This window comes from Trichechus manatus, unplaced genomic scaffold (genome assembly GCF_000243295.1).
Source record: "Trichechus manatus latirostris isolate Lorelei unplaced genomic scaffold, TriManLat1.0 scaffold00091, whole genome shotgun sequence".
Taxonomy (NCBI): domain Eukaryota; kingdom Metazoa; phylum Chordata; class Mammalia; order Sirenia; family Trichechidae; genus Trichechus; species Trichechus manatus.
The window spans coordinates 3,853,028-3,868,098 of record NW_004444027.1 but is presented as its reverse complement, the minus strand read 5'-3'; the positions used below and the strand labels follow the sequence as shown (position 1 = coordinate 3,868,098).

The 15,071-nt window shown below is 46.6% G+C and overlaps 1 protein-coding gene across 2 annotated transcripts; it reads left to right on the top strand.

Annotated features, from left to right (window-relative positions):
* The first annotated feature begins 4,396 nt into the window (after positions 1-4,396).
* Positions 4,397-14,849, top strand: CHRNA2 (cholinergic receptor nicotinic alpha 2 subunit). 2 transcript variants are annotated; one of them, XM_023736703.1, is made up of 6 exons: positions 4,397-4,469; positions 5,776-5,927; positions 6,437-6,481; positions 8,409-8,518; positions 12,154-13,168; positions 14,600-14,849. In XM_023736703.1, exons 1-6 carry the CDS (start codon positions 4,397-4,399, stop codon positions 14,723-14,725), a joined length of 1,521 nt encoding a protein of 506 aa, XP_023592471.1. In that variant the 3' UTR covers positions 14,726-14,849. The 2 variants fall into 2 exon arrangements, with proteins under 2 accessions (XP_023592471.1, XP_023592472.1); XM_023736704.1 differs by lacking the exons at positions 4,397-4,469; positions 5,776-5,927 and having other exon boundaries at positions 12,287-13,168.
* The last annotated feature ends 222 nt before the right edge of the window (positions 14,850-15,071 follow it).

Sequence of the window (15,071 nt, the reverse complement as noted above, 5' to 3'; positions counted from 1 at the left end):
TAGGAGGGCATGGGACACTTGAGGAGTCCCTGGGTGGTATAAATGCTTAATTGCTTGACTACCATCCAACAGGCTGGCAGTTAGAACCCATCCAGAGGTGCATTATAAGAAAGCCCTGGTAATCTGCTTCTGAAAGTTCACAGTCTTAAAAACCTTATGGAGCTGTTCTACTCTGTGCACGTGAGGTTGCCAGGAGTCAGAATTGCCTTGAGGGCAACGGGCTTGGTTTTCTTTTTTCTTTTGGGGGAGCGGGGGTGGGGGTAACATGCGGTAGGAGTTCAGTGATTGTCAGATGTTTGGATGAGGGCAGAGAGAAGCGAAAAAGCATAACCTGCCCTGCAGTTTTTCTTGGTGCTAAAGAATCTAGTCTCTTATATGTGGTATTAACACCAGGATCTCTAAACTAAACTGAACTAAACCAAACCAAACTAAACTAAAGCATCCCTCTGATGCTTACACAGAATCAGACTCTGGAAAGAACTTTCCAGTGTGAGGAGTTATATAAAGCCTGGAAGGGATGCCTAGGGGAACTTCGAGTGTCCATGGATGGCTTTGAAATAAAAGGAACTAAATGAATAAATTATGCCTCATAGCAAGGGTGGATGAGGGATGAGATTCTAGTATATTTCTTCCTTCTGCTTCTTCTCCACTCTGTTCTCCTCTGGACCATGTACAATTAGTTCTCGGTCCCTAGTGGCTGGCACGTTGTTAGCCCCCAATAAATGGTGAATGAATAAAGAAAACAACAAACATCGGATTATGGGAATAAATGTTCTACAGTCTTGCTCCCTAAACTCAGCGGCAAGCCTTAGTCTTCTTCCACAGATGCTCTCCCAGCCCTCTTCCGCCCTTTCACAAGTTGCTCTATATACCTGAAGACCACAAATTAAGCACCTGCTAAGTGCATGTGCTGTGCTTGGGGCTGGAGGTAAAAAATGAGTAAGATACCATCCCCACCTTCAAGAGGCTCAAACTGGGAACTTCTGATTTTCTTCAAAAACCTCTGCGGACCTTTTTCCCTGACCTCCCCCCCACCATGAGGGGTTCAGAGGCTGTAGTCCATTTCCTGGCATCATTCTTGTCTCAGCCCTAAGATGATTCCAGTGAACACAGTTGACTTTTGATTACCTACACTCCATTCAGATGGAGGGATGGAGTCACAATCTGCCTGTATTTTGGAAAGAAAGTGTGTAAAACACACCAAAAAAAAAAACAAACCCTTTGCCATTGAGTCAATTCTGACTCATAGCGACCCTATAGGACAGAGTAGAACTGCCCCATATGGTTTCCAAGGAGGGCCTGGTGGATTCCAACTGCGGACCTTTTGGTTAGCAGCCATAGTTCTTAACCACTAAGCCACCAGGGTGTTTTAAAATACATTTTATATTAAGTAAGTAATACATGCTTATGGCAGGAAATTTGAAAAATATAGAAATGTATATATATATATATATATATATATATATATATATATATATATATATATATATATATATATATATATATATATATATATATACATATGTATATATATATATAGGGAGCCCTGGTGGTGCAGTGGTTAAGAGCTACGGCTGCTAACCAAAGGGTCTGGCAGTTCAAATCCGCCAGCTGCTCCTTGGAAACCTAACCCCTTGCTACGAGTTGGAATCGATTCGATGGCAATGGGTTGGCTGGTTGGTGAATATATACATATATATATATTCCTCTAATCCCTGCACCTAGAGATAACACAGGTGATCAATATATCCATAGGAAAAGATCAAAATGGCAATGATAGCTTCCTTTGGACTTACGTTAGCTATGCTCATTTCCTGTGTAATGGATCTGCTTGGGCAGCCCCCAGGAGACGAGTTCCTGCACCTTCGAGGGCCTGAGACCCTGAGACCCTGCAGCTGCAACTCAGCAGCTCATTGGCACTTGGGCCACAGGCGTTGAGAGCCCAGGTTGGGGAAGGTGCTGCACAACCACTCTGCATGATTTGGAGGGAGTTGCTAGTTTACACACATGCAAACCTAGACTCCCCAGTACGACAGCTCCTGACATCATGCTCAAGCATACAATTTGTTGTTTGGACAGAAGCAGCTCCAGATGGGAGGATGTGTATGGGGGACTATCTATGGAGGGAGCAGCCCACTGCCAGGACCCCTGCTCCATCCTCATGACACCCCTGGGGACCGCATTCTGGGCGAGCTGTGGGCTGTCCTCTCCTGGTGCCCAGCAGGTGCTTCAGAGCAGCCACCCTCTAGGAACCACTGGTCTTTTCCACCTCAGGACGCAGCTGCCAGGTGGGTCTTTGGGGCCAGGAGGGGGACCAGTGACAGTCCCTCTAAGAGAGCTAGGAATGCTAGGAGTGGAACCTGGGGCGTGAGTTGTAGTGCTTTGTCTAGTGTGGCTGGTAATGAGGAACCATATTGTCCTGAGGGAACAAGAGAGTAAATGCAATGATCAATTCCTAATAAGTCTTTAATTCAAACTTCCAAGAAAATTGAAGAGGGAGGGTCTTCTACTCTAAATATACTCTGGATTGATATTGTTGTTATTAGTTCCTATCAAGTCAATTCCGACTCATGGCAACCCCATATGTCAGATTAGAACTGCTCCATAGGGTTTTCAAGACTGTGACCTTTCGGAAGCAGATCATCAGGCCTGTCTTCCAAAATGTCTCTGGGTGGGTTCAAACCACCAGCCTTTCAGCTTGTAGTCGAGTGCTTAACCTTTTACATCACCCAGGGACTCTACTCCAAACATTTTCCGGAAAAGCCTATTTTAAACAATTTTAAGTTCCAGAAATCTCAACACTTTGAAATTCACATCAAACCCCTCCAACACCCTCTCTTTGTCCAAGTTGGCACAAGTTATCAATGTGCGATGTCATTGGATCATTGTGTCTTGATAACGGTAAGAGAAACCACTGCACTGTCCAGCACTCTGCAGTGCTCACAGGCTTTCATGGGCATGAGTCCATCTGCTCCTCTCACTGGGCCTGAGGGGTGGGCAGGGCAAGGAGTTTGTTATCCTTATTTTACTCACAGAACAAAATCCCAGTGGGGCTGAGTGGCCTGCCCAGTCAGTGGTGGAGCCAAAATTCAAAGCCACACTTTCAAACTTCAAGTCCAGTTCTCTTTCTCCGACTGAAGGAGGGTAGGATGGGTAGGCTGACAGGGGTGAGGGGAGGTGAAGTATCTATAATGTCTGGAGCCATTGTTGAGAGAGTTGGGATAGGGTGGACTGGGGGGATGGGAATAAACCAGACAGAAAGGCTGCATAACTCCATCAATACTAGTTCTGATTCCCTTGTGTATTTAGTGCCCTGGTGTATTTAGTGTATTTAGTGCCCTGGTGGTACAGGGGTTTAAGTGTTTGGCTGCTATCCAAAAGGTTGGCAGTTCAAATCCACCAGCTGCTCCTTGGAAACCCTATAGAGCAGTTCTACTCTGTCCTATAGTGTCACTATGAGTCGGAATTAACTCGATCATAATGGTTTTTTTTTTTTTTATTTAGTGTTTTACATATTTAAAGCGTTTTTACTCATATCCCTTTTTTATTGTGTTAAAATACTCATAGCATAAAATTTACTATTACTGACATTTAGCACATTCATAACGTTGTGCAACCATCACCACTATCTAGTTGCAGAACGTTTTTATCATCCCAAAGGGAACTCTGTACCCATTAAGCAGTCACTCTGCATTTCCCCCTCCTCTGGGCCTCTGGCAACCACCAGTTTGCTTTCTGTCTATTCAGGACATTTCACATAAAAGGAATCATTCAATATGTGGCCTGTTGTGACGAGCTTCTTTCACTCAGCATAAAGTTTTCAAGGTCACCTATGTTATAGCATTTATCAAGTCCTTCATTCCTTTTTATGGGTGAATAATATTCCATTATATTTATATACTCCATTTTGTGTATGTATTCATCAATTGATGGGTATTTGAGTTGTTTTCAACTTTTGACTCCTCTTTTACTTGAGCACCCTTTGAGGTATAATTATCCCCATGTTGTAGATGAGACACTGCCGTCAGGGCTATGAGGACTTGAGTCCTGTCCTGTGCTGTCCTCTGTGCCACAGGTCAGAGCTTGTCTTCCAGGCAAAGCGGCTGGTTGACCAGTTTCCTCAATCAAGCCGGAGAGAGCCCAAGAGCCCTAACACTCTAGGAGGCTTGCTGAGGGCTGTTTCCTGGGCAGAGAAAGAAACAAAGCTCCTTCCTTGTTGAGGATGCACGATCCTAAGAGCCATTTCCCAGGCCTGCTCAGGTTCAGCAGAGAGCCGGAGCCATGCAGAGTCCAGGGGCGGCTCTGCTGTGCCAGCTGCTTGAGGCCCAACCACAGCAGAGCCCTGGCCTGCCCTTCTTCTGCTGTCCAAGAGAAGCCAGCCCCCACCTCCAAAGCTATGAGCGTCTCCTGTCCTGGACTCCCATCCATGGCAAAGCTTGGCCTGTGGTGGCTCCTCCTGATCCCAGCAGGTAAGCTGGTTTAATTAATAAGATGTAATTTCATACTCATAAAGCTCATATGCTGTATGGCGGAAACTCCTGCTGATAGAATCAGCACAACCGTCAAAGCTGCAGAGGACATCAGAAATCATCAGCTGAGTAGCTCATTCCACAGTGAAAATATGGAGGGGCAGTCACAGCTCTGACATTAACAGCTGTGTCACCTTGAACCTCCCTGAACTTCAGTGCTCCTCATCTGAAAAATGCAAAGAACACCGTGAACCTCCCAGAGCTATTGTGAGGATTAAAAGAAATTAAAGTTTGTAAATAGCAACGGGTTAAATAGCATCTGGGATACAGTAGGCACTCAGTACACTGTAGCTATTGTTACTGACAAACTTTGTGTCACCAGATACTAATGACATGTTCTTCTGGGGTTTAGAGCAGTAGTTCTCGCCTTGCTCAGGCAGAACCCCTGAGGTGGTGAAGCTGTTTGCAGAATACTATGAAACACATGTGTGATTCCATCAGACTTCTGAGGAATACTGTGTCTAACTGATAACCAGTGGCCATCGAGTCCTCTCCAACTCATGGCAACACTGTGTGTGTCAGAGTAGAACTGTGCTCCATAGGGTTTCCAATGATTTTTCAGAAGTAGATCACCAGGCCTTTCTTCCAAGGCACCTATGGGTGGGCTCAAATCTCTAATCTTTTTGTTAGCACATTAATCATTTGTACCAGAAGTAGGAAATGCCAATGGTTTGAGGGGAAAAAAAAAAAAAGGTAGTGGGGGGGGAATGTCCAATGTGGCAGAGGATTTCCTGGTCTCCGAATCAGACATGTTAGCATTAGTAATTCATCTGAAGGCTGCCCCACTGCTACCCAGGCCACAGTAACTGAGGCAGGCACAGATTCTACAGGAAGCACTTCTCCCTCTAGTTTACCCCACACGGACCACGTGTCTCCCCCATGTTGCTGTCACCCTTGGTGCTCTTCAATTCAAGGTTGAATCTTGTCTCTAGGTCTGAATTCTTCCCCATTGCCTGCCTCTGCACCTGTCTCTAGTATTTGTTTCCACTACTTCTTATGTAGCTGACATTTCATGAGCTCAAAATATGTGTTAGGTCCGTGCTAAGCTCTGGCCTACACTATTAGATTTAATCCTCAACAATGTTTTGAGATAGGTTCTGGATTATTATCCCCATTTCACAGGTGAGGAAACAAAGGCTCAGTGAAGTTGAGTGGCTCCGATTTGAGGGGAAAGGGAGCGGAGGTTAAGTCTCAGTCACCATGAGTGGACTCCCAGAGATCCCACTTCTCTCTCCCTCTCTCACAGCACTGGGACAGCGAGACTTCCATACCCAAGCTGAGGACCGCCTCTTCAGACATCTCTTTGGGGGCTACAACCGCTGGGCAAGGCCAGTACCCAACACCTCAGATGTGGTGATCGTGCGCTTTGGCCTGTCCATTGCCCAGCTCATTGATGTGGTGTGTTTTTTCTACCACCCTTCGTCCCCTCAGAATCAGCCCCCAGACTGGTCTGCCCCTTTCCTGGGATCCTCTCTCCACCTCCAGCTCCAGCTCTGCTCAGCCCACCTCAGTCACAGCATGGCCAGTCAGAGGCCCTCCCCTAGGGCTGGGCAGGCCTAGAAGGTGATCTAATCCAGGTCTTCCCATGTCTGCTCCTGCTTACTCCCACTCCCTCAGCCCTGCAGTCTCCTCCAGGTAAGGGACTGATGGGCAGCAGTGGGCTTTCTAGATGCCCTGCTTGCTCCACTTGACAGAGCTGAGAGGATCCAAGTTGCTTATGGATCCTGAAGAGTCTGAGTCAGGGCAGCAGTGTCAGGTGGGGGTGGCAAGTGAGCTGGACTTGGGGTGTCATGTAAGAGTTTCCCCTAGTGACTGGGGGGTTGAAACAGCCCATCCCACTCCACTTTGTTTTCTGGGGCTGGTTCTGTCATTCTAATTGTTCTCACTCTCTCCCCACTACCTGCCAGGATGAGAAGAACCAAATGATGACCACCAACGTCTGGCTAAAACAGGTGAGGCTCTTACCTCCAGCCAAGGCAGGAGTGGGGCAGAACCCACTCACCTGGGTTGCCCCAATTATCCCCATGGACAAGGGTGGAGGGTAGGTAGTAGAGGGTGGAGCTTTGGAATGGGAGTCAGGCCTGTGATACTGGGCAAATTACTTAACCTCTCTGAGCCTCCCTTCTTCCTCTGTAACATGGGAATAATACAACCTACCTTCCACATGCCTGTGAGGAATTGAATGATGTAACCCTGCTTGGGGTGGCTGCCCCAGAAATGCTGGTTGAACCGGAAAGCTTGACAGTCTGTGCCCTGGGGAAAAAGGTGCACATTGATGAGGACCAGTCACTTTCACAGTTGTTAGCCAATGTCTTGAGAAATCCGGACACATTTACAGACATGTTTATCTTTCCTATTTTGCAAGTCTGACTCCTTCGCCCACTAAAGCCTTCTCCTACACAGGAGCAGTCAACACCATGCTAGACCAAGATCTTCCCGGGCTGGTCTGGGTACCAATGGTGGCTTAGTGAGATGATTTTAGTTGGCTCACAAACCTTTTTTAGCAGTCATATATTTATATTTTATCAATTTTGTTCAAATGCTGTTAGTTTTCCATGTAGAAATTTTTGAAATTGTGTATCTTTGGCTATGGGCAGTTTTACCAAAAAAAAGAGGTTGAGAAGTTAGAGGGTTGATATGTTGTGGGGTTGTTAACCAGTGTTATAAAACAACATGTGTACTTCCGTTTCATGAGAAACTATTTGCTCTGTAAGCCTTCACCTGAAGTACAATTAAAAAAAATAAAATATAAAAAAAATTAAAATATTAATTTACGTAAGTTTCAAAATAGTGAACTAATTGTTGGTGGTGGTGGCCGTTGAGTTGATTTTGACTCGTGGAGACCCCATGTGTTGCAGAGTAGAGCTGCTCCATAGGGTTTTCAAGGCTGTGAACTTTCAGAAGCAGATCTCCAGGCCTATCTTCCAAGGTACCTCTGGGTGGGTTCGAACTAACAGCCTTTTGGCTAGTAGTCAAGCACTTAACTGTTTGGGCCACCCAGGGACTCATTAAAGAAAACTATTAAGTAAGTGATAGAACAGGTGGTACATATATGTGGCAAAAATTATGAAGTTAGTATTTGAAGTGCTTTAAATTTGGGAAACACTGAGCTAGACAAAAAAGTTTTCTTCTCATGTGCCTACTTTCTGAAAATTTGAATCAATGTGTAATCACAACTTGTGATAAGACCATAAAGAAAAACCGTAGAGAGAGAATAATAACTAACCTGTGGTTTGAGGGGAGAAAAACAGAACCACTTGGAACTGCCTTGGTGGAAGCAGAGATGGGGCCTAGAGCATCCCCCTCCCTGCTGAGGACCCAATGGGTCTCTCTGGAGCACAGTTTGAAAGTCACTGGTTAATTCCCCTGTCTCAGGTGTATACCTCCAGCAGGTTGTTTTTACCTCTCTGGTCCTCAGCTCCTCATCTGTTAAATTGGGGAAATATTGATACCTGCTCGGCATTACTCTTCCTAGATGGATGATGTGAAAGACAGTGCACTGGTAGACTAAAACATGTCATTACTACAGAGGAGTGAAGTGGCTTGCCGTGGTTGTTCAGCTGGAGAGTAGCAATAAGGTCTAGAGGCCCAACAAGGGTGACCAACCGTCTCGGTGTACCCGGGACTGGGGTTTCTCTGGAAGCCAGACATTCAGAACTAAAGCCAAACCGAGAGGTTGGTTATCCTCTTGCCGGACCTTGATTCCTAGGCCAGAGCTCTTTCCTGGCATCACAGCCATTTTGATTGTGTGGGGCTGGAGAAGGAGCTCTGGATGGGCCTGACCATGGTGCTCAGGCCCGGCCTCAGCACGTCGTCCCCAGGCCACCCATGATCAGTGCCAAGGTCAAGCCTGCAGGGATGCCTCCCTCCCCATGACAGGAGTGGAGCGACTACAAGCTGCGCTGGAATCCGGCCGATTTCGGCAACATCACATCCCTCCGGGTCCCTTCTGAGATGATCTGGATCCCCGACATTGTCCTCTACAACAAGTAGGAAGCCTTTGGGGTCCTGGGAGGAGTGTGGCATAGGGGATGGTGATGGGAGGCTGTGCTGGGTTGGATTTGGGAGGGGCTCCCCTTCTCATTTCAGCTTCATCCCCTCCCTGATTAGTCAGTTTGGGCCCAACTCCTGCTTCACGAAGAATTTCTTTTTTTTCATCTCTTATTCCCTTATTTCTTTTATTTTTGTCTTCTCATTCATTTATACAACCAAAATTTATTGAACACCTACTATGTGTCAGTGCTCAGCACTGTGTTAGTAGGACAAAGATTTGTCAATACTGAGTTTTTTTTTTTTTTTTGAAAAATGTGGTGCAGGTTCTGAAAATAATGAGTAAGGGTTTGTGTGTTGAAGGCTGTCGCACTGTTGGAATGGTGAGCAGCACACAGCAGCTACACCTTCAAAGGGGCAAAACACACTTGATGTGTGTATTTTTTAAAATCGTGTGATTTTATATTTGCCTTGTATTCCAGACCAAAAAAGATCAGTCTATGAGCATAATGACTAGAAGTTAGTAAAAACAGGGGACTCTAAAGAGAACTCTCATGGGCAAAAAACAAATTTATTTATAGAAAAAATAGAGATCTTCATTTTCATTAAAGCTTGTTTGCTATCAGGTAGTTCCTCATTTAGAAATCAGGAAGTTACAATTAAAAGATTTAATTTTAAATTTGGCGTTATATTCATCTAAAAATATTTCTAAGTATCACTGGAGTCCCTGGTAGCACAAATGGTTAAATGCTTGGCTACTAACCGAAAGGCTGGTGATTCAAGTCCATTCAGAGGCAACTGAGAAGAAAGGCCTGGTGATCTACCTCGAAAGATCATAGCCATTGGAAACTTCATGGAGCGCGGTTGTACTCTGACACACATGGGGTCACCATGAGTTGCAACTTGAAAAGCAACAAGTTTTAGTTCCTTGAGATATAAATAGGTATGAAAATGGGACTATGGCCAAATAATTTTGGACAACATTGGATGGCATAACTCCACATCCTTTAGAAAACGTCTAGGCACAATAGTATTTTAAACGTTGTTAGAAGTTCTTTAGCAAACCACTTAACCCAGCATTTTCCAATTTATTTGACCTTACTTTGAAAAAACTATTCTTAAACAATAAAACGAAGGGGAAAACAAACCACTCTGAATTTTGTGTCTCCAGGTAGATCAGAATGGAACGACAGTGATTCCTTTACATGGTCCAGTTCTGGTCAGACCTAAAGCCCTTTCACCTCAACGTGTTTATCACCTGGAATGGCTAACACAGCAGATGCCTGGTGTTTGCTGCTGCTGCAGGCCTCACAGATGCCCCACCCCACGCCATATCTCTGTGTCCTAGAGCAGCATCCAAGATCCTTGTTTCTGTTTCCTGTGTATCTCAAAGAGGTCAGGAGCAAAGTCCTAGTATCAGATAGGACCTTGTGTTTTAGGATTACCAAAATAAAGTTGAAGCCAATGTTACTTGATTTTAATAAGAGAGTATTTTGCTAGGACAAAAGTCCAACCCTAAATCTTGCAAATATTTAAAGAAGGGCCTCCCTCCACATAGACACTCCACTCCAGGTTAACGAGAAGGATGTAAAGAAAGTCGTCTTTTCCAGGCCTTCCTCAAAATGGGGCGCATGTTGCCATCTAGTGGTGATTATCTGTGATGACAGAAATGCTTTTTTTTTTTTCCAAACTTTTGCTCTGATCTGTTTGTCTCTTTCTTTCAATGTTCCTGTTTCCAGCCTGCCTATGACTCTGGCCTGGAACTACTCCATAGGAAAGAAGTCTCTCTCTTCCTATGTATTATTCTGGTCCTCTGGGCCTTAGGCTTGACCGTGGGAATTTCAGGGGGAGAGACTGTGCATTAAAGATTAATTCATGGAGCCAAGCTGTGGCAACTCCCAGGGAAACTCAGGCTGCGAAGAAGCAGAAGCACAACTTAATGAATCACTAGGATCCCAGAATCCTCCGAGCTAACACCAAAGAACAGTCTTTGCTTCTTCCTGATCTCTTGCCTTCCATGTGTCGCAGCCATTGTGGGTCCTTAGAATGCCTGTCATGTTAAATGTTCTTCTTCCCATTTATACAGCTACCTCAGCGAAGTCTTTATTACTTCACAGCTAGCCTAGTGTGCTAGCCACTTAATGAACATCCTCCACTCTGAATATCCAAAACCAAGCCAGTTGCCCTCGTTAACTCCGCTCATGGCACCCCATGTGTGCGTCAGAGTAGAACTGTGCTCCACAGGGTTTTCAATGCCTGGTTTTTCAGAAGTACATGGCCAGGCCTTTCTTCCAAGCAGACTCTGGGTGGACTTAAACGCCAACCTTTTGGTTAGCAGCCGAGGGTGTTAGCCGTTTACACCACCCAGGGACTCCTGACTCTGAATACCAAAAAAAAAAGATCAAACCTGTTGCCGCAGAGTTGATTCCGACTCATTCCGACTCATATACCCATCCCACAGCAACCCTATTAAAAAAAAGCCTGTTGCTGTCGAGTCAATTCCGACTCATACCGACTCTTTAAGCCCTCTCTGATTCTCCCTTCATACGGCCTCAGAAGCGACAGTGTCACCCCCCTCCCCAACTGAAAACTTGCGGTGACTCTCCAAAACCTCTGCCCTGCATTCCCATGGGGCCCTTCTGGCTTTATGTCCCACTGTACCCCAGGCAGTGATTAAGAGCTATGGCTGCTAACCAAAAGGTCAGTAGTTCAAATCCACCAGTCACTCCTTGGAAACCCTCTGGGGCGGTTCTACGCTGTCCTATAGGGTCGTCATGAGTCAGAATCGACTGCACAGCAGTGGGTACCCCACTCACACCCTGCTTTCCAGCACAAGCCCGGCATGCGGGGTCTGTCCTTCCCTACCTCTGTTTCTTTTCCTGCGGGCAGCTCTGCTGGCACACTGTCCACCCTATCCATATACCAAATCCTACCATCCATCAAAACTTTGTTCAAATGGAAACTTCCATTGTGATCCTGCTGGCTCCAGCTGGAAGGGAGTTTTTTTCCCATAGGTCTTGTGGGGCAGTTGGACCATTCTCATAGCGTTTTGCCCCTCATTGTTCCTTAAAGGGCAGGAACTGGGCCTTATATTCCTCTACCCCCATAGCTCTGATAGAGGCCCTTGAGGATAAGGCTGGCTCAAAAATGCAAGTTAAATGGATGGAATCAAGAAAGGAGCTTCATCAGCAAAGACGTTAGGTCTTTTCTGTGCAAGGAACTAAGGACCCCAAGGGGAGAGAAAATATACTCATAAGTAATCACGCTAAAATATTAAATAAATAAAAACAGGCAGTAAAACCACACATACACCATGATCACAAATATGTAAAAACGTTGTACATGACAAAGGAAATACATCAAAATGTTAGTAGTAGTTATTTTTAAAATTCTTGGTACTTTACAATATTTTTCAAAATTTCTTCTTCTGTTTTAAAAAATGGTCTTTAAAAAGATAACCCCTAGTAGCTATAAATTTCTGTATGCTGGCAAGCCTTATGCGTGTACATAAAACCCAAACAACTTGGCCAGGTCTGACTGTGTTATTGGAGTTCCCCTCCTGCCAGTTACCTGGAGCAGCCTGGCTTGGGCAGATGGGGTTTGCAAGGTCCCCCAACTCCTTTCCTCTCCCCAGTGCAGATGGGGAGTTTGTGGTGACCCACATGACCAAGGCCCACCTCTTCTCCACGGGTACAGTGCACTGGGTGCCCCCCGCCATCTACAAGAGCTCCTGCAGCATCGATGTCACCTTCTTCCCCTTCGATCAGCAAAACTGCAAGATGAAGTTTGGCTCCTGGAGCTACGACAAGGCCAAGATCGACTTGGAGCAGATGGAGCAGACAGTGGACCTGAAGGACTACTGGGAGAGTGGTGAGTGGGCCATCATCAATGCAACAGGTAGCTACAACAGCAAGAAGTATGACTGCTGTGCTGAGATCTACCCCGATGTCACTTACTACTTTGTCATCCGGCGGCTGCCCCTCTTCTACACCATCAACCTCATCATCCCCTGCCTGCTCATCTCCTGCCTCACTGTGCTCGTCTTCTACCTCCCCTCGGACTGCGGCGAGAAGATCACCCTTTGTATCTCTGTGCTGCTCTCACTCACTGTCTTCCTCCTGCTCATCACCGAGATCATCCCTTCCACCTCCCTGGTCATTCCACTGATTGGCGAATATCTGCTCTTCACCATGATCTTCGTCACCCTTTCTATCATCATCACTGTCTTTGTGCTCAATGTCCACCACCGATCCCCCAGCACCCACAATATGCCCCACTGGGTGCAGGTGACCTTCCTGGGCTGTGTGCCCAGGTGGCTTCTGATGAACCGGCCCCTGCCACCCTTGGAGCTCCGTGACCCCTCAGGCCTGAAGCTCAACCCCTCTTATCACTGGCTGGAGACCAATGTGGATGCAGAGGAGAGAGAGGAGGAAGAGGAGGATGAAGACAAATGGGTGTGTGCAGGTCTTTCACCCCCCTTGATGGGTGCCCTCTACAGCCACGATGGCCTGCATCCAGGGGCCTCAGGTCCTAAGGCTGAGGCCCAGGTGCAGAAGAGTGGGCTCCTGCTGTCACCTAGCATACAGAAGGCACTGGAAGGCGTGCACTATATTGCTGATCACCTGAGGTCTGAGGATGCTGACTTTTCGGTAAGTTGGAGCTGAGTGAGGGGCCCCTCCTCCACCAGCTTAGTAGGAACCACAGGGTATTAGCCTGAGCCAACTCAACCTCCTCCCTTGAGGACTCATCTCCCTTATTCATGGCCCTTCAGTGCCTGTAATACATTGTGATGGATAATAACTAGCTAGCAGACTCTTGTTAGTTGCCATTGAGTTGGTTCCGACTGACTCATGGTGACCCCATGTGTGCCAAGAACTGCTCCATAGGGTTTTCAAGGCTGTGATGTTTCAGAAGCAGATTGCCAGGCATGTCATCTGAGGTGATTCTGGGTGGATTCAAACTGCCAACTGTTCAGCTAGTAGTCGAGTGCTTAACCATTTGTGCCACCAGATTCTTAGGACATTTTATTAGCAAATGGCAGAATACCATGGAAATCAAGATGGTGACTCGTAGACAGTGAGTGGGAGAGGGGGAGATCTTCAAAGCTAAACTCCCCCAGTTCTGCCTTATGCCAGCCATTTATCAACATTACCCTATATGGTGGGAGGTGAAGAGGCAGAAGGAGGCGGAGGGAATATTCTCAGGAAAGATCAAATCAATGAGCTTGCTGCTTCGGCCTTCCTCTTTTGTCCTGGATGGTCTCCTCCTCCTTTTCCTTGTTCATGGGCTCTGGATGTTTTGTGAACTTCAGTATTCACCCAAACTCTGATGAATCTTTGTTGTGCCAGATAGGCTCCCACCCCCACCCCCACCATGTCCCACATTATTAAGTGAGCGGTGCATTGCCCAGGATCACAGAATTCTTTTTATCAACCTACCAACTTATTAACATGGGGAGGATGAAAGGCCAGGAGGTTCTTACTGGGTGGCCTTGTTCAGTAGATAAGAAAAATTAATCATTATCTAATCCAAGAACAGCTTGGAATCCAGACCCCCTTGCCTAGGCTGTGAGCCTAAGATTCTCCTTCAGTTCCATAAAGGGCCCCCTAGTCTTCCCTGGGTTGCAGCTACCCTCACCAACCTTCGTCTCTCCATTTCCTGTGGGTGGGTGGGGAGGCAACATGGGGCAGCAAAGTCTTCACCATTCTGTAACTGCTGGGCATTGTATTTAAATCACTGAAGGCCCCTTTGGGAGGGTCCATGCCTCTAAGTGGATCCCCAGCCTTTACCTGGATACCTAGCCATCCTTTACCTGGAACTTAGGAGTCTGTAGAAATGCTCTGGACCTTGTGGAGGGGGTGGGATACGTCAGGAGTCATTAGGTGAGGATTGTTTGAGCCTTGAATCAAACATATTTCTGCTCTCCCCCACCCCTCTTCCTGCACTGGTTTAGCTTCCCAAGGTCTTGATGGGGCAGTTGCCCCGCAGTGGTGAACCTCCCAGGAGCTGTGCATGGACAGGAAACTTCCCCTTCCTCCAAGGCCTGGCCTCTGTCACTGTGAGCCCATTTCTACCTCCAGGTAAAGGAAGACTGGAAGTATGTTGCCATGGTAATCGACAGGATATTCCTCTGGTTGTTTATCATCATCTGCTTCCTGGGGACCATTGGACTCTTTCTTCCTCCATTCCTGGCTGGAATGATCTGATATCACATCCCTTGCCTTGACTCAAAGGGGTCATTGCTGACCATCTTAACTGCTTCTGCCTCTAGAGTTTTGGGGTTAGCATTATCAGACTGCAGGTGCCTCTCTCTGAAGTCCCTAAACTGGCCCAATAATTGAAGACTTGGAACAATTCACCTTGACATCATTGGACTCAGAGCTAAGAATCTGCTGAGCACCCGTTTTGAATGCAGAGGAGCTAGAAAAGGTGCGGACTTGCTCTCCAGAAGCTTAGGAGATGGTGGTGACAATGTGAGGTGGCATAAGATGTTCCTGAAGGAGCGGTGCAGACACTAAGTGATGGGAGGGCCAAGCAGGGAGAAGCAGAGGG